General features: G+C 45.5%; 1 protein-coding gene across 2 annotated transcripts; it reads left to right on the forward strand.

Annotated features, from left to right (window-relative positions):
- The first annotated feature begins 1,237 nt into the window (after positions 1 to 1,237).
- LOC109905400 (B-cell lymphoma/leukemia 11B-like) lies at positions 1,238 to 15,120 on the forward strand. Of its 2 annotated transcripts, none has more exons than XM_020502750.2 (3): positions 1,238 to 1,545; positions 3,627 to 3,968; positions 11,582 to 15,120. In XM_020502750.2, exons 1-3 carry the CDS (start codon positions 1,494 to 1,496, stop codon positions 13,336 to 13,338), a joined length of 2,151 nt encoding a protein of 716 aa, XP_020358339.1. In that variant the 5' UTR covers positions 1,238 to 1,493; the 3' UTR covers positions 13,339 to 15,120. The 2 variants fall into 2 exon arrangements, with proteins under 2 accessions (XP_020358339.1, XP_020358341.1); XM_020502752.2 differs by having other exon boundaries at positions 1,266 to 1,545; positions 11,585 to 15,120.
- Positions 15,121 to 26,742: the final 11,622 nt, after the last annotated feature.

Here is a 26,742-nt window from a genome sequence, read left to right on the forward strand (position 1 = left end):
CTTTACTTGGAACGTTATCTCTCATACATGCATTATAAAGGTGCCCAAGGCATAACTTCACTATTGAGGCTTTGTTGAGACAAGAAGCAAAGTGTCTTGTCCAACACTTGATTAAAGTTGTTTGGGCTTGGTTATATTAAAGTCAGTTACCAAGCCGGTAGTTTGGTTATTGTATGTAAGATTCAGTACTGTTTAGCATTTACAATTATACAGTGTATAATGCATTTTTTTGAAACTGTTGTGCTTTAGCCTACTGGTAAGATCAATTCACTAAGTGATGAGTGTGAATGCTTGACCTCTTATGTCGGCATTTATAAGTATTACCTTACATTCCATTTGAATGACTACTTTTAGCCACCAGGTGGCGCCAAATAGCTAGTTTCGTCAAATAACCTACGTTTAAAACACATTTTGTCCGCATGTGTTACATTGTCAAACGTGCTGGTTACGTTGTAGCAATTCATTTACAATGTTTAACACAATACTTCTTAGCTATATTGTTTCCTAACCTGTCTGAATCATTTTCCAAACAAGATAGGCTAGAGCCTAGGCTACTTAGTTTGTCTTTGTAAAAGTTTACGGTCAGGCCTATAGGTTTTCCCCGCCACTGTATTTTATGTCGCGTCTGGTGAGTAACGAAAGGAGAAACTAACAGACCGTTTACTTTGGTTTCGAAACTAGCCGGACAGCAAAACACCTGTCTTCAGCTGCCTTGATAAAGCCACTTCCGCCTCACCCACATCCTCAGCAAGTAGCTATAACCAGTAGGCTGCATAGAGGCTAGGGGTGCAAGGAGGAAGTGGCTGTGCAGCTGTAAAAATCCTATTGTTGCCTCCCCACCATCCCATGTATTCTGCAAAGCGCATTTCCATATCCTCGCATAAAGTAGTTCCTGAAATAAAACAGGCCACTAATATTGATTGCTTATAGAAGCCAAACCAGCCTAGACTATGATGAAACCACTGCAGGAGGACAGTGTGTGTGTGAGAGAGTGTGTGTATTATGTTTTTGGTGTTTACTATCCTTGTGGGGAACAGAAGTCCTCACAAGGATAGTAAAACAATGAACATTAGGACAAGTGGATGCATTTTTCTGGTCCCCCACAAGGAAGTGTATTTTAGGGATAGGAGTTAAGGTTATGTTTGGGAGTTAGGGAAATGTGATTTTTGAATGGCAATCAATTGTTTGGTCCCTAAAAGGATTGTAAAACAAACTGTCTGTAACATTGTATAGAGGGCGGGTTCGGGTCGGTGTAGTATAGTGGCGGGCGGCGCTTATGCCCCTGCCCCTCCTTTCCTCCGCTGTGGGGCTGGTAAGCCTGAACTTGAACACTGGCTGGTGCACAGTTAGTCACTACGACGTCCCGTCGGTGCCATAGAGCTACACAGTCATTTGGTCAAGGCTATTCTTATCAACTTGATACTTTTTAAAAATCGAATCCGCTTCGGAGTGTGGATGCACCGGCAGAACATTGACTGGTGCGATTAAGCAGAATGTCCAGACGCAAACAAGGCAGCCGACCGCAACACCTGAGTGCAATTCAAGGTAAGCTGAGAGGCCATGTCCATAGCCCTAATAAGAGGTGGCCTATATGCATTGTATGTATTTCATGTACGACGTATTCATGTTAACCTTTTTTTTCTGGTGGGTGGGGGGGTTGTATCAGTCAGGCTATGTTGGTATGCGCACCTTGACATTGAAGTTGAATCATTGATAAAAGTTGATCCCAAAAAATATATATATTTTTTAAAGAGCTGATATATAAGGCCACACTCAGTTTTGTAACAAATACAGTTAAAATAAAGGAAATATGTTCATAGGCTACACAAAGGTCTCTTTAAGCATAGGTAATAAACATTTTTGCTCTGTTCTAGAAAGGGGACACGGCGTTATACTTTATTTCCTTGCTGGTCCACTGTCTTTTCCCCTGGGTTTTCTTTGTCTTGTCTGTGGAGACTGTTTGAATTATCTCCTATTTTGTGTTTGAAGTATCTCCTATTTTGCCAACGCTTCCTTGTGGGGCAGACCGCGTGTTCAAGACACCGTACGTGTATGACAAGGCGAGAGAGGAGATGGATATTGTCTGCCCTCACAACAACCCCACTGACCTCCTTTTTCACTTATCTCCGTTTCTTCAAAAACGATATCCTGGATACCCCATACACTTGACTAGGCCTTATGTAGGCCATCATAATGATCTATATGTCAGAATGATACGGGGTTCTATGAGGAGATAGTTTTTCTTCTCCAGGGGACTGTGGGCATGCGTTTGACTAAAACACTGAAGTACTCTGAAAGAACATGCATCTTTCTCTGTTCCCTAACGAAGGCCTGTAGAGCGTGTCTAGTTTGACCACAAGCCTTGACTATTCATATGTGCGTGCAACCGCGCCTAGCTTGTCTGCACTGAAACAGGAAAGGTGACATTTTTGAGTAACCACTGGTGAGCTCCTCAGCCCGAATCTACTGTCTGTACCTGTCCTGTACTCGGCCATGTCCGGGCAAGTGAAGCCCTTCCAAGCGTTAAGGTGTGTGTGTACATTTACCTTTATTTAACTAGGCAAGTCAGTTAAGAACAAAATCTTATTTTCAATGACAGCCTAGGAACAGTGGGTTTAACTGCCTGTTCAGGGGCAGATTTGTACCTTGTCAGCTCGGGATTTGAACATGAAACCTCTCGGTTACTAGTCCAACACTCTAAGCTACCATGCTGCCCCATGACCGTATTGACTCCCTCCCTCCCCTCTTTTATCGAGTTTTGAGGACCAGTCAAACAACTCTGTCTGGAACAACTCTAAACCTGACCAACAGTTATTAACCATCTCTGCTGTTGGCTGAGTCTACATGGGTCATAAATGAGTCATGGACATTTTTTTTTTTGTAGCCTACGTTTATGGCTCTGATGAGTGAGACTGAAATTGGAGTTGAATCTGAAACCTAGACTACATCACTGCGAGGTGCTAAAATCTAAAGCATACATTTAATTTCAGTAATCTCACGTTAGACTCATAACTCTCCTTCGTGATAATGATTCATTTGGCCTCAAGCCCCGAGTGAATCGGAACATCTTCAAGTCATGGCCACTCACGTTCTCACTGAAAAACTGGTCAGTTCCTTGCCTAGTTGTTGAGAGAGTGTGTTGATAGGTGTGAACGTTCGGGGATTGGTATCCATTTATAATATATATTTTTTTACTAAGCAATGATGTCAGTGAACACATCATGCAGCCTGCAAACTCAGAGAGAGGGAGGGGGGGGGGGGGGTCTCAGTGTCGGCTGACTGGAATAGCCTGACTCCCACTGTAGCTCTGGTGGAGTGTGTTGGGTGGAGTGGCTCAGCATCAAAAGTAGCATTTTAAGAAATGGGGAGGGGTAATTTTTCTCTGAAGGCCATATTAGCAGTTGCCCAATTAACATGGTGTCTGACCACCCATGGTCTCCCTGTTGTAAGATCTTACAGGATGACATGAAGGAAAGAATATACGCGTTCTAAGTACTTGCTATTTTCTTAAATGTTCATCTTCCTCTCTTTCTTTGCCGCCTTTCCAGTAACACTCCCCTGCCCTAATTACTTTCACACCCCCCCCCCCCTTCTTTATCTATCTCTCCCTCTCTCATCTTTCTCAGATGCCCCTGAGCCCTCGGACACTGCCGCTCCTTCGCCATTAGAGGAGTGGGGGTCCCTTCCCCAGGTCAGGGGTCGTGAGGAGAGTCGTGACCTACTGACCTGTGGGCAGTGCGATCAGGCCTTCCCTCTCGCCCGCATCCTGGCCTTCATCCAGCACAAACAGGGGGACTGCCGCTCCCGGAATCACGACCCCAACGCTCACACCCCTCCCTCCCCAGCCAACCGGACACAGCAACGCGGTTCTGTCACTCAGGTAGAGGCTGGGTTCGTGGAGCTGAGGAGAGTGACGGACAGGTCCAAAGTGGAGGAGCATAGTGTGAAGGTGGAGCCTAACATAACAGGTGAGTGCCGGCAGGTCCCTAATCAGTTACTTAAAAAATATATATATTTCTTGCTTTTTTTTCTTCTCCCCCCCCCCCTTCCAGTCCAGCTCATTAACTGGGCGTTGCTGTGCTGCGGAGGCCTCTGAGTTAGCGACGCGCTGGGTAATTGTGTGGAAAGGTTAGGCAGCAGTGTTTTGAGGCCCCAGGGGGCCCCTGAGGGCTCCGATGCACCTGAGCTCCCCTCTATCTCCTTGACACTCTCTCTCAGGTGAAGTGGCCAGGTAAACACGTAGGGCAAGGCACAGTGCTCTCTGGCCACGCAATAACACGGCCTGCGCTCACTGGAGGACTGGCTGTGCTAAGCTGAGAGGGACGATGAGATGGTGTCACAACGGGCTGTGGTGTGGTCATACTTCACAACATGTTTAAAAGGATAATGTCACCATAGTTCTGGTGTGTTTGCATGGCTTCTCAGTGCAGGTGTACGTTGTCCATCAGATGGGCATCCCAATCATCTGCATTTAGATGAGACTTAGGGCGGCAGGTAGCCACTGTTAGAGCTACAGGTAGCCTAGCGGTGAGAGCGTTGAACCAGCATCCAAAAGGTCGCTTGTTTGAAAACTCAAGCCGATCAGGTGAAAAATCTATCTATGTGCCCACGAGCAAGGCACTTAACCTTCATTTGCACCATACTTCTATGGCTGACCCTGTAAAACATTTCACTGCACCTATCCTGTGTATGTGACAATAAAATATATTTTTTTAAATGTTTTGTTCATATGCATATTTTTGGAACTGGGACCCTTACACACTCTTTCTCAGACACACACACACACACAGCCACTTGCACTTCCTTCCTTTGTGTAACGCTCAGGGGACTTCTGCGTGCTCTGTTTCCGTCTGTCCGTGTCTTTCTCTTGTTTTTCTCTTTCGGTCTCTGTTTTTCATGTTCTCTCTCAACAGCTCTCTGTCTATCTCTCGGTCTCTCTCGCTGCCTGTTTTACATGTTCTCTCTCTTTCTCTCTCGAACTCGCTCTCTCTCTAGCTGCTTTGTTTTCATGTTATCTCTCTCCATGTCGGTATCTCTCTCTCTCTCTCTCTGTGTTTTTCTTCTTCTTCGTGCCCACAGGCTTATACAAAAGAGCTACCCACGTGCACTACCCAAAAGCTGTACCGTATCTCCACCAAGCAAAACAAGATCACTTTTAATAACGAAATGAGTCAATGGTGCATGACAACATGTACAGTTGAAGTCGGAAGTTTACATCCACCTTAGCCAAATACATTTAAACTCAGTTTTTCACAATTCCTGACATGTAATCTGAGTAAAAATTCCCTGTTTTAAGTCCGGTAGGATCACCACTTTATTTTAAGAATGTGAAATGTCAGAATAATAGTCGAGTGATTTATTTAAGCTTTTATTTCTTTCATCACATTCCCAGTGGGTCAGAAGTTTAGTATTTGGTAGCATTGCCTTTAAATAGTTTAACTTGGGTCAAACATATCAGGTAGCCTTCCACAAGCTTCCCACAATAAGTTGGGTAAATTTTGGCCCATTTCCTCCTGACAGAGCTGGTGTAACTGAGTCAGGTTTGTAGGCCTCCTTGCTCGCACACGCCTTTTCAGTTCTGCCCATAAATCTTCTATAGGATTGAGGTCAGGTCTTTGTGATGGCCACTCCAATACCTTGACTTTGTTGTCCTTAAGCCTTTTTGCCACAACTTTGGAAGTATGCTTGGGGTCATTGTCCATTTGGAAGACCCATTTGCGACCAAGCTTTAACTTCCTGACTGATGTCTTGATGTTGCTTCAATATATCCAAATAATTTTCTTTCCTCATGATGCCATCTATTTTGTGAAGTGCACCAGTTCCTCCTGCAGCAAAGCACCCCCACAGCATGATGCTGCCACCCCCGTGCTTCATGGTTGGGATGGTATTCTTTGGCTTGCAAGCCTCCCCTTTTTCCCTCCAAACATAACGATGGTCATTATGGTCAAACAGTTCTATTTTTGTTTCATCAGACCAGAGGGCATTTATCCAAAAAGTACGATATTTGTCCACATGTGCAGTTGCAAAATGCAGTCTGGCTTTTTTATGGCGGTTTTGGAGGAGTGGCTCCTTCCTTACTGAGCGGCCTTTCAGGTTATGTCGATATAGGACTCGTTTTACTGTGGATATAGATACTTTTGTACATGTTTCCTCCAGCATCTTCACAGGGTCCTTTGCTGCTGTTCTGGGATTGATTTGCACTTTTCGCACCCAAGTACTTTCATCTCTAGGAGACTGAACGCGTCTCCTTCCTGAGCGGTATGACGGCTGCGTCCCATGGTGTTTATACTTGCGCACTATTGTTTGTACAGATGAACGTGGTACCTTCAGGGCATTTGGAAATTGCTCCCAAGGATGAACCAGACTTGTGGAGGTCTTGGCTGATTTCTTTTGATTTTCCCATGATGTCAAGCAAAGAGGCACTGAGTTTGAAGGTAGGCCTTGAAATACATCCACAGGTATACCTCCAAGTGACTCGAATGATGTCAATTAGCCTATCAGAAGCTTCTAAAGCCATGACATAATTTTCTGGAATTTTCCAAGCTGTTTAAAGGCACAGTCAACCTAGTGTATGTAAACTTCTGACCCACTGGAATTGTGATACAGTGAAATAATCTGTCTGTGAACAATTGTTGTAAAAATTACTTGTCTCGTGCACAAAGTAGATGTCCTAACCGACTTGCCAAAACTATCGTTTGTTAACAAGAAATATGTGGAGTGGTTGAAAACCGAGTTTTAGTGACTCCAACATATATAAACTTCCGACCTCAACTGTAGGTGTAAGGCTAGACTGTAAACTCTCCTTCCAGACTCGTATTAAGCATCTCCAATCTAGAATCGGCATCCTATTTCGCAAACAAAGCCAAACATACCCTCGTAAAACTGACTATCCTACCGATCCTCAACTTCGGCGATGTCATTTACAAAATAGCCTTCAACACTCTACTCAGACTGCATCCAGTTTGCTATCACAGTGCCATCCGTTTTGTCACCAAAGCCCCATATACCACCCACCACTGTGACCTGTATGCTCTCGTCGGCTGGCCCTCGCTACATATTCGTCGCCAGACCCACTGGCTCCAGGTCATCTAGAAGTCTTTGCTAGGAAAGCTCAGCCTTATCTCAGCTCACTGGTCACCATAACAACACCCACGTGTAGCACGCACTCCAGTAGGTAGATCTCACTGGTCATCCCCAAAGCCAACACCTCCTTTGGCCGCCTTTCCTTCCAGTGGCAGCAGAGTTGGAGACTTATCTCCCTCACTAACTTTATGCATCAGCTATCTGAGCAGCTTACCTATCGCTGCAGCTGTACACAGCCCATCTGTAAATAGCCCATCCAACTACCTACCTCATCCCCATATTGTTTTTATTTACTTTTTTTGTTGCTCTTTTGCACACCAGTATTTCTACTTGCACATCATCATCTGCACATCTATCACAAGTGTTAATTTGCTAAATTGTAATTACTTGGCTACTAAGGCCTATTTATTGTCTTTCCTCCTTACTCCATTTGCACACACTGTATATAGATTTTTCTATTGTGTTATTGACTGTACTTTTGTTTATCCCACATGTAATTCTGTGTTTGTCACACTGCTTTGCTTTATCTTGGCCAGGTTGCAGTTGTAAATGAAAACTTGTTGTCAACTGGCCTACCTGGTTAAATAAAGTTTAAAAAAACAGTGCAGTCAAAAATGTGATTTTCCTGTGTTTTATATACAGTACCAGGCAAAAGTTTGGACACCTACTCATTCTAGGGTTTTTCTTTATTTGGACTATTTTCTACATTGTAGAATAATAGTGAGACATCAACACTATGAAATAACACATGGAATCATGTGGTAACAAAAAAAGTGTTGGTTAGGGCGACAAATCAAAATTAGATTTTCAAAGTAGCCACCCTTTGACTTGATGACAGCTTTGCGCCCTCTTGGCGTTCTCTCAACCAGCTTCATGGGGAATGAAGGAGTTTCCACATGCTGAGCACTTGTTGGCTGCTTTTCCTTCGCTCTGCTGTCCAATTAATCCCAAACCATTTAAATTGGGTTGAGGTCAGGTGATTGTGGAGGCCAGGTCATCTGATGCAGCACTCCATCACTCTCCTTCTTGGTCAAATGGCCCCTACACAGCCTGGAGGTGTGTTTTGGGTCATTGTCCTGTTGAAAAACAAATGATAGTCCCACTAAGCACAAACCAGATGGGATGGCGTATCGCTGCAGAATGCTGTAGTAGCCCTGCTGGTTAAGTGTGCCTAGAATTCTAAATAAATCAGTGTCACCCGCAAAGCGCCATCACACCTCCTCCTCCATGCTTCACAGTGGGAAGTTCCTTGGTGTCCACATCACCAACAATCTATCATGGACCAAACACACCAAGACAGTTGTGAAGAGGGCATGACAAAACCTTTTCCCTCTCTGGAGACTGAAAAGATTTGTCATGTGTCCCCAGATCCTCAAAAAGTTATACAGCTGCACCATCGAGAGCATCCTGACCCGTTGCATCACCGCCTAGTATGGCAACTGCTCAGCATCTGACCGTAAGGCACTGCAGAGGATAGTGCGTACAGCCCAGTACATAACCGGGGTCAAGCTTCCCGCAATCCAGGACCTATATACTAGGCGGTGTCAGAGGAATGCCCATAAAATTGTCAGATTCCAGTCCACTATTACATTGACCCCCCCCCCATTTGTACACTGCTGCTACTTGCTGTTTATTGTCTATGCATAGTCACTTCACCCCTACCTATATGTACAAATACCTCTAACCTGTTCCCCCGCACACTTGACTCGGTACCTGTACCCCCTGTACATAGCCTCGTTATTGTGTGACTTCTATTTCGTAGTTTTGATGTCTTCACTATTATTCTACAATGTAGAAAATAGGCAAAATAAAGAGAGACCCTGGAATGAGTAGATGCATCCAAACTTTTGACTGGTACTGTATATTTCCACACGGATGTTAGAATAATACGCCGGTATTGTGAAAATGACGACAATTCGATTGGTGTGAGAGGTGGTATTTTTTTGTTGTAAAGACCATTTGAAATTTCAGCCTGTTTTGGTGGGATGGAGTTGTTTCCAACCTCTCTGCCAATAACAGCTAGTTTTCAGTTTTCCCTCCCCACTTAGACCACTCTTAGACAGTCCTAGTTAAATTCTTGCTTGACAAATTGCTCTTTGCTAAGAAGCAATTTTGATTTATTTTTGCTTATTTTTTTTGACATTTTTAATTGAAACAATGACAGTTAAGTCACTACAGTTTTACCCCAAAATGATTGGATATTGAAAAAGAAGCGTCTGCATTGGACATTTTTGAAGTAACTCAAAGTGAAAGGTATGTGGTATGCTAGGATTTAATACAGTACTGTTTAATACAGTACTGTATGTGCTACGTGTTGTGGGTCTTTCTGACCGTGGGAAGGAGAGTGACTATGCAGTAGCGGTGAGTGGGTAAAAATCACTGGGGAAGCCCCATCCCAAAAAACATTACAACCTACGTGAATAGATGTCAAAACGGTCTATGATTCTGTCCATATAGGAAATGCTTTAATTTTTTATTGTTCTAGGCTACTTGGCTAAAATGCTTGCTCGGTAGCCTAACGTCCTTTCATGGGCAACCATGCGCCAGGCCAGGTAGTTGACATTAGCCTGCTACATCTAGCTACATGTTGAACTTCCATCCTCTCAGGCCAGGGGAACAACGTATTAATTTATGGTTGGATCAGAATCGCTGTGATAATCCAAATACCTATCTCCATCCATAGCTAGCCAATGGAGGACAACAAGATGCAACAATTCCTTTTTTTTTTCTGTCAATAACAATTTGCTCTCGACGTGATTAGAGTGAAGCTAAATCTAAAAGGACTACAATTGACTTTTTGGGGGGGGGAGGTGGGTGTGCCAGGACCATTCACAATTGAGTACACAGTTTAGCTCAATGCGGATTGACTGTTGTTTTATACTTTTATATATCAAGGGAGGCTAAATGCTCACTGACTTCCCTTGCATTCAGCGCTATGGTCGGCAACCGTCATACTATTTTAAAATGTTTTGTAGAAGCCTGGCTTCCCTTGGCATCCATGAATACACGCCACAGTGATTGTCTGCTTGAGGAAGATGACTCAAAGTGATGGAGCAGTTATCCCACAACAGATAGGTGTCCCTTCACACTAGTGTGTGTGTGTGTGTGATCGAGATAGATGGAAGAACGTGACGGGTTATTATGATGTCTCGTTTTATTTGGCATTTATTGTACTTGGTTTTTTCTTCTTCTCGTCTCTAACATTACCCCCCCCCCTCCCCCCATCTTCAACAGACTCTCTCGCTTGCCCTATTCCAATCTCTCCCTCCCCCCCCACACACACACACTCTTTTCTCCTCCCTCCCCCTCTCTCCCTCGGGAGAAGCGATTCTGCCTGCTGCTCGTTAGTGCTCCTAGCCAATCTGCATTTTTAATTAGCACTTATTGCTTCTGCTTAATATTCAAGTGCGACCCCCGGGCCAAATGGGAATCCTTACAAAAAAAAAAGAGCGAATGAGAAACCGTCTGGGTATTGTGTTTCACTCCAGGACCCCGAGATAACCCCCCCTCCTCCTCCTCGGGGAGAGATTTGGAGGGCTAGGGAGGCTGAGGGGTGGGAGGATGGGTCTGAAGTACAATCCAAGGGGTGACATTTTTGTGGTGTTTCTCGAGCGGCACTGCTGCATCCTTTCTCTTATCAACTTCTCTCCTACTTTACTCATCTCTTCGAGCTAAGTTAAAGGATGTGTCCACCATGTCTCCTATCCTCTCCCGGCAGAGAGATGGAGAAAGGGTTGCTTTCTTTTTCATCTTTTCTCTCCTCCCCCTCCAGTAAAATACAGAAGGATTTTGACTTCAGGAAACAAGAAAGAGGCTTATACCAGAATCGGCTTTGGAAGAAAAAATGTAACATTTTTCCCCCCCTCAATTTGAGGATCTTCTTTCCAATTTAGATTTATGCAAAAAGGCCTCATTTGTCAAGCTGGCTGAGTCAGTCCCTGATTTACATAAAGCCTTCGTTTTCTCGGTTCCGCTAATTAGCAATTTGCAGCTTAATTGGAGAGTGGTTCTCGGTTAAGAGACAAAGCTAACCACGTTTAAAAAATGTCTCCAGATGTACTTAACTATCCATCTCCCCTTTCTGCTGGTCTCTGTCCTTCCTTTTTTTAAAATGTTTAATCTTTCATATTTTTCATCCATCTCTCCCTTGCTTCTGGTCCAATCAACAGCCTTCGCTATCTCTGTGTCCCTCTCTCCTTGGCTTCTGTCTTGAGAAGGAAGAATCCGTTAAAAAAAATATATATTTTTGAACTTCAGACTACCTTGTCCTGTAGACCTGACCCAGGGAATGTTAAGCATCTTCCCTCTTGCTGTAGTCGTTAACCATTGCCATAAACAGACTGCCTTTGTTCAGGCTGTGTTCCTTTTTATATTCTAGCTATCCACAATCGTTCCCACTGTCTGATGTGTGCTGTTTTAATCAAACCTATTGAGAACCCTTACATTTTTTCAGATCAAGAAAATGTTTTGGCTTACTTACTGTTTGTTGTTTCTGTAGCAGAAGAGCCGTCCTGCTTTACCTGCCAGCTGTGTGAGTGTGTGTTGCCCTCTGCCTGGGCCCTGCTCCAACACGCCCAGCACACACACTCCTTCAACATCTACCAGGAGGATGGGGAGAAGGAGGAGAAGATGGGAAGAGGGAGTCACCAGCACTCCAAACCTGCAGCTACCCTGGATCCCTGTCAACTGAGCCACACCCTGGCCACCGCCTTCCACCCTTCCGCTCTGCGTCTGCCCCACATCTTCCGTCCACGGCAGAACCGCAGGCCAGCTTCTCAGGCCAGCTCCACCCCTTCCCCCAGAGAACGACAGGCCCTCAACTTCTGTCTGAGGGAGCTGGCTGAGGGCGGTAACACCACCGCTGGTGTTCTGGTCCCCTCTCCGTCGCCGTCCCCCCCGGCCGCATCTTCCTTCCCCCAGTGTGGACCCGCCCAGGTGGGGTTTCCCTGTGAGCTGTGTGGCCAGGGCTTCCATTCCCTACGCAGCCTGTCAGCCCACCGGAGGACCCACGCATGCGAGCGGCCCTACCACTGTGGCTTGTGTGACCAGGCCTTTGCCCAGAGTGGTCAGCTGGCTCGCCACATGAGGAGTCACCGCAGTGAGACAGGCGTGGGTAGAGGGGGCTACGAGGGGATGGAGGTGGGGCTGGTAGGGGAGGATGAGGGGGGTCGGCAGGGGATGAGAGAGAGGTTTGTAATGCAGGGGGCAGGAGAAGCGGTGTTGAGTGGAGCACCAGGAGAGAGGGAGACCTCTGAGGTGGACCTGTCCCTGTCCAAGCATCACTCCCCAGACTCTGGACTGATCCTTCTCTCCTCCCAGCCTGGAGGTCCAGACATGAGCCTGCTCAGGCTGTTCCAACCCCAGGGAGAGTTGGCGGACGATGAGGTGGAGGGACAAGAGGAGCCCCAGCACGCGTCCCCCTGCGCCAGCCCCTCAGAGGGGTCACTGGAAAGCGGAGAGACTGGGGGCAGTGGGGAGAGTGGCATTGCCAGCGGAAACTGCACCCCCAAACGCCCGGAGAGGGAGGACAGGGCTCCGGTAGGGGGGGAGTGGGAGAGCGAGCGGGACGGAGAGATGGCGGATGGAGAGAAGGAGTGGTTTGCAGGCGGGAGCAGCGAGGTGGTCCAGGAGTGGCAGAGGGAGAGCGAACAGAGAGGAGGAGGAAACGGCGTCATCAGCAGTAACAGTGGTAGCAACGACGGGGGGTCAGGGAAGAAGAAGAAGGAGGAGGCCTGTGAGTACTGTGGGAAACAGTTCCGGAACAGCAGCAACCTGACGGTGCACCGGCGCAGCCACACGGGAGAACGGCCCTACCAGTGTGGCCTGTGCAGCTACGCATGCGCCCAGAGCTCCAAGCTCACACGCCACATGAAGACCCACGGCGCCCACGGGGCCCGCGCCCCATTCCTGTGCCAGCTGTGCGGGGTGCCCTTCACTGTGTACGCCACCCTGGAGAAACACCTGAAGAAGGTGCACGGGCTGAGCCATGCCAGCGTCGGGACCTACACCCAGGCCAGCGCAGCTGATGTCAACTGGGCCCTTGTCCAAATGGATGACAGGGTGGTCATCAAGATGGAGGAGGATGAAGCCACTACGGACCAGACAGAAAACAACATGGCTGCCATGGTGGAGATGGGATTGGAGGCTGAGGAGAACCAGAAAGGGGAGGTGGATGGTACTGTCAGCCCAGCCGTAGTGGAGGATAGTGTGGGTGAGCTTCCTGCTGAAGGCCGTGCAGACGTGGGCTCAGCGTAAACTTCTGGTCCACCTTAACTGTCACATCACACTTTTGTACACTGACCAAGACATTCAAAAGCACTGGCTTGGACTGTCACTCATTCCAACCACTTTGACCAACATAAATATCCATAGAATTGTAATAAACCTTTCCTAGCACTCAACTGGTAATCAATTCAAACTGGAATCTAGGTACCAACCCTGCTCTCCTCTTAATTCCCTATCTATGCCATGCTGAGGTACGTCACGTCTTGCCAGAGCTGATAATTAGCATATGCAAACCCGCCTACTTAGACCACAGCACAAAACCCTGACATGCAATGGAAAGGAGGGCGGCAAATAGGACTTGAGAACAGGAAGTCAACGACCACAGTCCACCAGATCACAGGAAGTTGATCACCATGCTCCAGCACAATATAGGAAGTGGACACCAGTGGTCAAATGATTGGTTCACTCAGTCGACATACTAGTGATGATTACCAATAGGAACTGTCAAATGTAGAAAGCTAAAAAAAAGGGCTTATTATTATTTTAATTTTATATATCTAGTGGCATGAGATTACTATGATTAGTGAGGCTTACATATCCTGTTCTGTTGCTGTGGTGACAACTGGCAGGGTGGTTGTCACACCCTAATTCGTCCACAGACTAGTTGTTTGGACAGAGATGGGGTCAAAGGGGGAAACGAACCCAAGCAGGTTTCTCGGTATCCTTTTTTTTTTATTTTGCTTTGCACACAACACTTGCCACTTAATGTAAAGTTTACAAGGCTCGCGAGGCCCAGCTAAGTTCTGTTCTTCCTCTGTGTGTATGGCTGTCTCATCCAATGTGTATACGTCTCATCTGCTGATTGTTTTCTGAGCTTAGCTGCTAAGCATAAAGAAACTGCCATTTTGACTTCAAATGAAACGGGTGTGGATTTATTTCCTTTTGTACATAATTGGATGATCCTTTTTCTTTCCTTTTTGTTTACGTTCATAAAATGCGGGAAACCTCTTGAAGCTTGCGCATATATGCATGTTTTGCTGCCATTTGAAATGGTTTGATTTTGTCCTTTTAATTTATGGGCCCATGTTAGTGGTTGGCAAATGAAACTACAGGTTGGAGAGCTATAGTAAATGGTTTGTTGATGGGTGGGAGAGTTTTGTGGGTAACACCGTTTGTGTGTGTGTGTGTGTGTGTGTGTGTGCAGAGAAGTTGTTTGGTAACACTTGACTTGAACTGTCGGTCAAATGCCTCGCTAAACTACAACCTAAACATGACCAGCTGTTTTATTTGCTTGGAAACGGAGCCTATGCCCACGACAACGGTGCTCGCAGCGGAAGGCAAGATAACTGTGGCTAACCTTTTTAGCTATAGTGGCTGAGAACATGGTTTGAGTGAAGTGTCACCAACTATTTTGTGACTACTGTGACTTACGTTATCATTATTGATGTCAATATACACTGGCGGCAGGGAACCCTTATTTTTTGGACTCTTTGAAACAAACAATTCTTTGCTTTGTGTATGAAACTAGTGATGGGGTCAAATTTGTACGATTTGATGGACATGAGCGGAGTATAGTTGTTTAAGGACCAATGCTATGTGCATAGAATGGCACTCGCAGATGTCGCTGCCACTGATATCGTCAATTGACTGTGCTGTATGCCTCAAACTCAACTCAGTTTCCCAGAATTCTTGCTTTTCTCTGTCTGTGCTGACTACAATGAGGCTAACGACACCACTGTCTTTGTAAACTTGACACCATTTTGTCATTGACCTGGTTATGAGGAGTCTCATTAAAGAATTGAGGCAAAGCGATCTCTCTCTCTCTCGCTCTGTGTGCTTGTTCGCATTTCGGTCTCACACAGTGTACGAATGGCGAACCCGCTCCTGGGCCCCCCATCCAGTGCTGTGACATTAAACATTCATAACTCAAGATGACTGAAGTCAGTCCACAGAGAAACGACCCACACAGATCAAACTAACGCCAACCGAAAGAGTTCCTAAAAAAGGCGTTGACGGGACACAATCTTTAGGCCAGTTGAACTTTATGTAGTACGGGTAGGAAGGCTACATATCCAGGGAACTGGGATTGGATGGGCAAGCTGGAAGGCTTCTAGGGGGTGCTGGGTGCCAGGGGGTTGAGCTTGCAAGGGGTAAGCATTGTAATTGCTGACTGCGCCAGCATCCTATAGCCTTGGCCCTGCCCCTTCTAATGAGAAGGCAGCTCTATGATCCTATAGCTCATTAACAGCAAGGCTTTTTAATGAGGTTTCAGCAGGGCGGATGGGGGGGGGGGCACCAGATGCACGCACACACACGCCCCACTATCAATTACTATTGTGTAGAGAACCAAAGCCATTTCCTGGACCAGACCCAGACGAGTTGGTCCGCTCTTCTCCCCAAAGAGGGTGAGAGGGCAGGTAACCACCTCCACTGCTCCCCTTGGAGCCAGGACAGATACGCTACGTGGGTACGCCTGCGCCACTCGGTGTCTGAAAGGACCCAGTTTACGTAAAGGTAAGGTGATACAAAGCAGTGCGGTAGCAGCCATGGTAAGTGCATACCTTCCCACCCTCAACCGGCCCTTTGTATTCCTGCCAGCCACCTCCAGTCCACGCCTCTGTACCGGAGTAACAATGACCAACCCTGCCCCATTCACACCTCTCTGAACTTTAACAGAGATGGGCTGTCCGCCAGCAGGGTAGGGTGCGGGGAAATCCATCAGCTGACCGCGTGTGTGTGTCTGACCAGGGCCAAGCCCAGGGCATGGACTTTGAGATCTAATAGCCGTGTCTCTGCTCTACAGAGAAGGCTTTTGTTGGGCCAGGACAGGGACAGGGAGCGGAGTTATAGGAGGACAGGCTCATTGTAATGGCTGGAATGGAGTCAAACACATGGAAGCCATGTGTTTGACTCCATTCCATTTACTCCAGCCATTACAATGAGCCTGTCCTATAACTCCTGCCACCAGCCTCCTCTGGTTTGACACTTGTGGAACACTTCATATATGTCTGCCATTGCACCTGCAGTGAGAAGGCCAGAAAGCCATCACGGTTGTGCAAGACTAAGAGTGTTGTGTGTGTGTGTACAAAATAATTCCAGCTGAACCAATTGAAGTGTTTACAGAGCTAACAGCACAGTCATGGTTACCTCCCCTGCCTTATGGCCATGCAGTCATGGGATACATTTATGATATTGTCTTTGCCTCTTTAGTATTAGTATAATCTCAAGGGGTAAACACACTGTCGTATTGATAACTTTCATCATTGGATGTCTTATCTTAACAGACAGACATGCAGTTCTGTGATACACTGTGGTATTGTATGGGGCAGACCTGGAGCTACAAATTAGAAAAAATGAAATCTCATGAAAAAAGCCAATTCACTTCTCTTTAATTATGTGTCTTAACGTATGCCATCCAATCCTCCTCCCCTGTTCATGGGGGACAGAATGGAAAAGGGGGGGTACAGTTTAGAAGGCAGGGGTGAGGGTTCACACCCAAAGGGGTGAGGAGAAAGGGGAGAGATGTGTTTGGGAATGACTAGGCTGACCCTTCGTTCCCACGATCTCCACCTCCCACCCCCCCACCCCCAACAAAGACCACAACGTGAAACCTAAACCCTGGAATTACACTCTCCCACCTTCCACCCCTCCCCTCCATCACCTAACTCTCCCAGTGAGAGTGTGAGAGGATGGGTGAGAGGCGACACGGTCCCAGCCGTCAATCCAGTCTGTGCCATTCAACACCACGTAATGAGCAGGGGGAACAATGCATTCAGATGGTGTCCATTCTTCAGGGGTAATGTAATGATATTGAATGACGGGGAGGATCGTATAAGAGTGGCCATGCCGGACTTGTTTGGGGGATAGTTATGACAAGGTGGGGACGCTGTGATACAAGACTATGAGAAGAACTGTGCAGGAAGTCTGTTGATATCTGCCATTCAGCTGAAGGACATCACATAAAGCAAACCGCAAACCCCTGGTCTAGGATCCACAGGATTTCAATGGACACAACTGCCTTTTACACTGAAGCCTACCACAATGGCTAATATTACCAGCATTGAGATGTGTTTTAGTAGTGTTTTCCTAAAGTTGAGTCATGTCCTAAAGAGTACAGTTTCAATGAATAGCCTAACTGAACATCTGTATCTGCCTGATTCTCTTGAGTGAATTGTAGCCTAATACACTGATCGTACGTCATAGATGCCACTGTCTGCATCTTCATGGTAGACGTCTCGTACTCTTTGTCAGGACCCACTGTGGTCGAAGCGGTGCTTAAAACTTGGAACATTTCAACTGCTTTGTTTTCACTCCATCACGCCTGTCATCATTTTTAGCGCTATTGACACAGTGAACATATTCGCTGGGATTCTCTTTTGGAGTGCTGTCATTTCAGTGGAAACTCGTATCCACTGGTTGAATCTCGACCTCTTCCACCCAACTCAATACACCCTTATGACCAGCATAGAGAAAGATAGAATGTCACGTTGCTTCTAACCCGCACCTTCACAGTCTCATTCGTCCATTAGCTACCTATTCATAAGGGCTGCAGGTAGCCGAGTGGTTAGAGCGTTGGGCCAGTTTGCTAGATCAAATCCCGGCACTGACAAGGTAAAAATCTGTCATTCTGCTCCTGCAGAAGGCAGTTAACCCACTGTTCCTAGGCTGTCATTGTAAATAACAATTTGTTTTTAACTGACCTGCCTAGTTAAATAAATAAAAAATACAACCTTCACTGCCACCTCCACCCACTCAATAACCAGCAATCTATTAACACGTCCAACACATAAACATGTGCCCTCTGCACCTGGTGACCCTGGTTATAAACCTGACACTCTCTCTCTCTCTCTTGCTCTAAACACACCTGAGGGCCAGTCACAGGGTCATTCTAGCCCCCCAGCAACACACAAGCTAGCTCCTCTGACCCCAGATCCATTCTTCCAGGACACACACACAGTCTAACTGCCATGATCTGGATGTCTAGCTAAGCCAGCTCTGAGAGTGGGCCCTGATTTGTGCTAGAAGAAGGAGGAGTTAGCGATGATCGTGGATAACTCCGCTGTCAACCGTTTGTCTGAGCGTGTCAAAACATGTCTGCTTTTAGAATGACTTTAATATGGATTTTCAGACACAAAGACGTCCTGTTCCAGTGGTGGTGGCGGCGTCATCGGAAGGTTAGTATTCTTGATCATTTCCTGTCTGTACTTTGCGTATGATTAAGCACCTGAAAACGCATACAAGGCTCTCCCTCACTCTCCCTTTGAAAAATCTGACCATGACTCCATCCTCCTGATTCCTGTTTACAAGCAAGAACTCAAACAGGAAGTACCAGTGACGCGCTCCATACGAAAGTGATCCGAAGAGCCGAATACTAAGCTACAGGACTGTTTCGCTAGCACAGACTGGAAAATGTTCCGGTATTCATACGACAACATTGAGGCGTTAACCACATCAGTCACCGGCTTCATTAATAAGTGCATCGACAGTAACTGTACGTACATATCCCAACCAGAAGCCATGGATTACAGGCAACATCTGCACTGAGCTAAAGGTTAGAGCTGCCACTTTCAAAGGAGCCGGACACTAACCCGGATGCTTATAAGAAATCTGACTATGACCTCCGACGAGCCATGAAACAGGCAAAGCGTCAATTCAGGACTAAGATCGAATCAAATCCTACTAAGCTGGCTTTCACATCAACACCATTATCCCAGACACCCTGGACCCACTCCAATTCACATACCGCCCTAACAGATCCACAGATGACGCAATCTCTGCACTCCAGACTGCACTCTCCTACCTGAACACGAGGAACACCTATGTGAGAATGCTGTTCATTGACTACAGCTCAGCGTTCAACACCATAGTGCCCTCCAAGCTCATCAATAAACTCAGGACCCTGGTACTGAATACCTCCCTCTACAACTGGATCCGGTATTTCCTGACGGGCTGCCCCCAGGTGTTGAGGGTAGGCAACAACACATCCGCCCCGCTGATCCTCAACACTGGGGCCCTTCAAGGTTGCGTACTTAGTTCCCTGTTCACCCACGACTGCGTGGCCGTGCACGACTCCAACCATTTCATAAAGTTTGCTGAGGACATGACGGTGGTAGGCCTGATCACCAACAACTATGAGCCCATAGGGATGACGTCAGAGACCTGGCAGTGTGGTGCCAGGGCAGCAATCTCTACCTCACCATCAGCAAGACAAAGCAGCTGATCGTGGAATGCAGGAAATAGAGGGCCGAGCATGTTGAGGGGGTGTAGTGCAGTGGGTCGAGAGCATCAAATTCCTCTGTGTCCACATCACTAATGAATTAACATGGTCCACACACCAACACAGTTGTGAAGAAGGCACGACAATCCCTCTTCCCCCTTAGGAGGCTGAAAAGATTTGGCATGGGCCCTCAGATCCTCAAAAAGCTCTCAATGGTGCAGCTGTAGAACATCTTAACTGGCTGCATCACCGCTTGGTATGGCATCTTCTTGGCATCGGACAGCAAGGCGCTACTGAGAACAGTGCACATCACTGGGGCCGAGCTCCCTGCCATCCAGGACCTCTATACCAGGGGGTGTCAGAGGAAGACCCTAGAAATTGTCAAAGACCAAAGTCATAGACTGTTCTCTCTGCTACTGCACGCCAAGCGGTACCGATGCACCAAGTCTGGAACGAACAGGACCCTGAACAGCTTCTACTCCCAAGTCAGCTTCTACTCCCAAGACTGCTAAACAGTTAAGCAAATGGCTACCCAGACTCTCTGTATTGACTCTTTTTGCACCAACTCTTCTGACTCATCACATACACTGCTGCTGCTTACTAAATATAATGTTGCCTAGTCACTTTACCACTACCACGTCCATTATGTTTTTAGATTTTTTTTACAAATGAATGAAAATCTGAAATGTCTTGAGTCAATAAGTATCTTTGTTATGGTCAGCCTAAATAAGTTCAGGCGTAAACATTTGCTTAACAAGTCACATAATAAGTTGCATGGACTCACTCAATGGGCATTAATAGTGTTTAACATGATTTTTTGCATGACTACCTTATCTCTGTACCCCACACATACAATTATCTGTAAGGTCCCTCAGTTGAGCAGTGACTTTCAACCACAGATTAAACCACAAAGACCAGGGAGGTTTTCAAATGCCTCGCACCTATTGGTAGAAGGGTAACAAAACTCAAAACAGAGATTGAATATCCATTTGAGCATGGTGAAGTTACTGATTACACTTTGGATAGTGTATCAACACACCCAGTCACTACAAAGAAAAAGGCGTCCTTCCTAACTCAGTTGCCGGAGAGGAAGGAAACCGCTCAGGGATTTCACCATGTGGCCAATGGTGACTTTAAAACAGTTACAGAGTTTTATGACTGTGATAGAAGAAAACTGAGGATGGATCTACAACATTGTAGTTACTCCACAATACTAATCTAATTGATCAAATGAAAAGAAGAAAGCCTGTAAAGAAAAACAATATTCCAAAACATGCATCCTGTTTGCAACAAGGCACTAAAGTAATAGTGTACAAAATGTGGCAAAGCAACTAACTTTTTGTCCTGAATACAGTGTTATGCTTGTGGCCAATCCAATACAAAACATTACTGAGTACCACCAGTACCACGGTATGCTTGTGATCGTTAAATATTTCAGGATAAAAAATAAATGGAATGGTGCTAAACACAGGCAAAATAACAGAGGAAAACCTGGTTCAGTCTGCTTTCCACCAGACACTGGGAGATTAATTCGCCTTTCAGCAGGACAATAACCTAAAACACAAGGCCAAATCTACACCGGAGTTGCTTGCTAAGAAGACAGTGAATGTTCCTGAGTGTCCGAGTTACAGTTTTGATTTAAATCTACTTCAAGTCTATGGCAAGACCTGAAAATGGTTGTATAGCAATGATCAACAAGCAATTTGACAGAGTTGGAAGAATTTTGAAAAGCATAATGGCCAAATGTTGCACAATCCAGAGACTTACCCAGAAAGACTCACAGCTGTAATCACTGACAAAGGTACTTCTACAAAGTATTGACTCATGGGATGTTTCTGTATTTATTTAATTTTCAATAAATCTGCAAAAATGTCTAAAAACTAAGCCTCCCCGTTGCATCCCAGTGCTAGCTGTGCCACCAGAGACTCTGGGTTCGAGCCCAAGCTCTGTCACAGTTGGCCGCGACCGGGAGGTTCATGGGGCGACGCACAATTGGCCTAGCGTCGTCCGGGTTAGGGAGGGTTTGGCCGGTAGGGATATCCTTGTCTCATTGCGCACTAGTGACTCCTGTGGCGGGCCGGGCGCAGTGTGTGCTAACCAATTCGCTAGGTGTACGGTGTTTCCTCTGACACATTGGTGCGGCTGGCTTCCAGGTTGGATGCGCGATTCCAGCAGTGCGGCTTGGTTGGGTTGTGTTTCGGAGGAAGCATTACTCTCGACCTTCGTCTCTCCCGAGCCCGTACGGGTGTTGTAGCGATGAGACAAGACAGTAACTACTAACAATTGGATACCATGAAATTGGGGGTAAAAAATAATAATTAAAAAAAATGTCTAAACTTGGTTTTACTTTGTCATTACGGGATATAATGTGAAGATGGGTGAGAATTTGTTTATATTTAATCCATTTTGAATTCAGTCTGTAACCCAACAAAATGTGGAATAAGTCAAGGGGTATGAATACTTTCTGAAGGCACCAAGTCATTGTGTATTTATTCCTTGTGTTATTTTTTTTCAATGTATTTGTTTGTTTTCTCTCTGCATTGTTGGGAAGTGCCCGGTAATCATTTCACTGTTAGTCTACACCTGTTGTTAATGAAGCATGTGACAAATAAAATGTGATTTGATTTGGGCGTACTTTTCATATTGTCGCCAATAGTCTGTGTGAAAGGGCTATTTGACCAAGGAGAGTGATGGAGTGCTGCATCAGATGACCTGGCCTCCCCCGACCTCAACACAATTGAGATGGTTTGGGATGAGTTGGACCGCAGAGTGAAGGAAAAGCAGCCAACAAGTGCTCAGCATATGAGGGAACTCCTTCAAGGCTGTTGGAAAAGCATTCCTCATGAAGCTGGTTGAGAGAATGCCAAGAGTGTGCAAAGCTGTCATCAAGGCAAGGGTGGCTACTTTGAAGAATCTGAAATATAAATATATTTTGATTTGTTTAACGCTTTTGGTTACTAGAGTTGAACATACACGTTAGCCAAATGCATTTAAACTCAGTTTTTCACAATTCCTGACATTTAATCCAAATATAAAATCCCTGTTTTAGGTCAGTTAGGATCAACACTTTATTTTTTAAATCTGAAATGTCAGAATAACTGAATGATTTATTTCAGCTTTTATTTCTTTCATCACATTCCCAGTGGGTCAGAAGTTTACATATACTCAATTAGTATTTGGTAGCATTTACTTTAAATTGTTTAACTTGGGTCAAATGTTTTGGGTAGCCTTCCACAAGCTTCCCACAATATCGAATATGAATTTTGACCCATTCCTCCTGACAGAGCTGGTGTAACTGAGTCAGGTTTATAGGCCTCCTTGCTCGCACACACTTTTTCAGTTCTGCCCACAAATCTTCTATAGGATTGAAGTCAGGGCTTTGTGATGGCCACTCTAATACTTTGACTTTGTTGTCCTTAAGCCTTTTTGCCACAACTTTGGAAGTATGCTTGGGGTCATTGGGGTAATTTTCTTTCCTCATGATGCCATCTATTTTGTGAAGTGCACCAGTCCCTCCTGCAGCAAAGCACCCCCACAACATGACGCTGCCACCCACGTGCTTCACGGTTGGGATGGTGTTCTCCGGCTTGCAAGCCTCCCCCTTTTGCCTCCAAACATAACGATGGTCTTTATGGCCAAACAGTTCTATTTTTGTTTCATCAGACCAGAGGACATTTCTCCAGAGAGTAAGATCTTTGTCCCCATGTGCCGTTGCAAACCGTAGTATGCCTCTTTTTATGGCGGTTTTGGAGTGGCTTCTTCCTTCCTGAGCGGCCATTCAGGTTATGTTGATATAGGACTCGTTTTACTGTGGATATAGATACTTTTGTACCTGTTTCCTCCAGCATCTTCACAAGGCCCTTTGCTGTTGTTCTGTGATTGATTTGTACTTTTTTTTTCCAAAGAACATTCAGAACGCATCTCCTTCCTGAGCGGTATGATGGCCGCGTGGTCCCATTTATACTTGCGCACTATTGTTTGTACAGATGAACGTGGTACCATCAGGCGTTTGGAAATTGCTCCCAAGGATGAACCAGACTTGTGGAGGTCTTGGCTGATATCTTTTGATTTTCCCATGATGACAAGCAAAGAGGCACTGAGTTTGAAGTTAGGCCTTGAAATACATCCACAGGTACACCTCCAATTGACTCAAATGATGCCAATTAGCCAATCAGAAGCTTCTAAAGCCATGACATTATTTTCTGGAATTTTCAAAGCTGGTTCAAGGCACAGTCAACTTAGTGTATGTAAACTTCTGACCCATTGGAACTGTGATACAATGAATTAATTATAAGGGAAGTCTGTGTAAACAATTGTTGGAAAAATGACTTCTGTCATGCTCAAAGTAGATGTCCTAACCGACTTGCCAAAACTATAGTTTGTTAACAAGAAATATGTGGAGTCGTTGAAAAATGAGTTTTAATGACTCCAATCTAAGTGTATGTAAACTTCTGACTTAAACTGTACATGATTCTATATGTGTCATTTCATAGTTTGGATGTCTTCACTATTATTCTAAAATGTAGAAAATAGTTTTAAAAAATTACGATTAACCAATGAATGAGTAGGTGTGTCCAAATGTTTGACTAGTACTGTATAAATAATGGAAATGTTATCCAGCTAGCTAGTTTTTACAGCACAGTTAATGTGCGTTATGAAAGTGAAGTGTACATCTACTGAAGTAGCTCAGGTTAGTTAATAGTAATCTAACTCTATATCTTACTATCTAATTGTGTGCTCCCTTGAATTATGCAAGCAGTCGGTGTGGACTGTATTGATTAGAATCAACAAAACATTTGCCTGACCAACCATGGATATGACAACCCAGGGCCCATAGTCCATCTCAACCATTCCGTTGACCCATCTGTACAGCAAGATAACTAGTTAGATGACTAAAACTACCCCTTTTATATAGCCACTTGATCTATGGTTCCCTGTGAATTTTCTCTATTGCATCTGTCCGCCTCCCCGTTCTCCTACCCTCTTCCTGTTTACTCTGTTCTAGTTCTACAGAATCTAAAGAGGGGTTCTGCAGCGCCAGACAGCAGATACCTCCAGGGCTCCTTTCCCAACATCCAGAGTCCTCCCCCGTGATCTATCAAACATCAGACATCCAACCTCCATCAAGATGCATCATACTCCTAAATCTCATCTCCCTCAATGCATTTCAGTTGTGGGTGTGTGTGATGTGTTAACCTGTGAAACAACAGTTTAAAATTATTTTCGTCTTTTAAGTGTTTCAATTATGAATGTGAGACGTCACAGGGATTTCCTATTATTTTACAATGATTGAGACTCACATTGCCTTCGGATATCAAGTAGGCTGTCCTCTGAGATAGCTAACACACAGGATGAGGGGGGGGGGGGCTAAATAAAAAATACCACAGGCTAACTGTGCAACACACTGCTACAGCAGTGTCTCCCTCCCTCCCTCCCGCCCGCCCTCCCTCCCTCCCTCCCTCCCTCCCTCCCTCTGTAGTTAGTGAAGCACAGGGACAGGGTGTTTGTTTACTGTGTTGGCATGCTGCTGGAAGGAACCCTGTTTAACTCTAGTCTCGAACAAGGAAAGAAGTTCTCTTTCGAGCTGGGCAAGGGTGTGCGTGTGTGTCAAGTGTGTCTGTGTGTTAGTGTAGGCCAGGCGATCAAGGCGTTAGACTTAAGTGTAGTTGCTACCACTGTGTGTGTGTGTGTGTGTGTGTGTGTGTGTGTGTGTGTGTGTGTGTGTGTGTGTGTGTGTGTGTGTGTGTGGATACGAGGGACCGGGACACACCAAGCATAATAAAGGAGCTGCCGTAGAAGGTACACACACACACAAATGTATCATCATCATTATTAAGTATTTGTTTGCCGAGGCTGGCATAAATATTGCATCAGGTGCTCTCTCTGTATTCCCAGATTAAGTACCCAAAATGGACAAGACAGTAGCTGCAGCTGCAGCAACCTACCACAAGATGGCAGGCTTATGAAACAGTAAGGCCCAGTGCAGTCAAAAACATGAAGTTCCTGTGTTTGACATTTATACATTTCCACACTATGAGGTTGGACATCACCATGCGGTAAATTAGTTAATAGACCAATAAGAAAGAGAGTTCCAAGCCTTTCAGTTTCCCCCTCCCCCTTACTAAGCTGTTGTTTTAAAATGGTCACACCATGGATCATTTAGCTATTTGATTTAGAATTTTAGGACCCCTTTTAGGACCCCATAATCACATTCCTCTGCTGGGAGGTTGCATGCCCTCTCCAACACTTAATCTTTGTTTGTGTTGTATTTTAACATCCAGCTTGTTTAGTTGATTTTCGGTTGGCTAAAGAGGTTCACGGAGGCAGAGCTGCAAAACCAGGGATGAGACAGGCCGTTAGTCTTTTGTGAGACTATTATGGACAGAGACAAAGCTCAAAAGAGAGGGAAGTATCTGTATCAGAGGAGTAAATATATATATATATATATATGTAGATCAGGTATGACATGTCAAACCAGTCCAAGCGGAAACATCTGCGCACGTCTCGGGCATTTCAAGTGAACGTGTTCTCCCTGCACAATCTATGAAGGCTACAGACAGGAAATTGAACCCGGGTTGCTGGCGTGAAACAAATACATCCTACGCATTGCGCCAGTAGGGTTAGCCCACTCAGGGGTAATTAAAACATGTCTCATATAGCTATAGAACTGACCATAGGATAACAACATACTTGTCAACAACAAGAAAACAACAGTCATATACCAGATCCAGGTATATTGTGGCCTTGTATTTACTTGTACGTGATTCTCTAGTGAGTTTTTCTCCAGGTCAACCTTAGTGTTTCGAGTATGCAAGATGTCATAAACTCCTTAAATGCGTATAAGAGGCGTTGGTCGGCAGACAGAGGACCATAATGCAGGTGTTGACCTCTGGTACAGCATCGGGAACTACCCGTCTCTCCCAGTGGGCATGTGGGAACTCCAAGTTAGGCTGTGTGGGGAAGCCCAGTGTAGGGATGTCCTCTAGGCCAGACACGAAGAGGAGACGCTTCCTGAGGGTCAAAGACTATACTGAAGAGGACACAAGAACACAGATAATTTGACTTGGGTTAAATTGAGAGGCTAAAATGGGCTTTTCCTAAACATAATGATCATGAATTACGCTATGCATTTCAGTCTATCAAACACATTGTAATAGATTCATGTCCTCTAAGGACCGTTTTCCCAAACACAGATTACGTGTAAATGAGAATGCTTT

Source organism: Oncorhynchus kisutch, linkage group LG15 (genome assembly GCF_002021735.2).
Source record: "Oncorhynchus kisutch isolate 150728-3 linkage group LG15, Okis_V2, whole genome shotgun sequence".
NCBI lineage: Eukaryota > Metazoa > Chordata > Actinopteri > Salmoniformes > Salmonidae > Oncorhynchus > Oncorhynchus kisutch.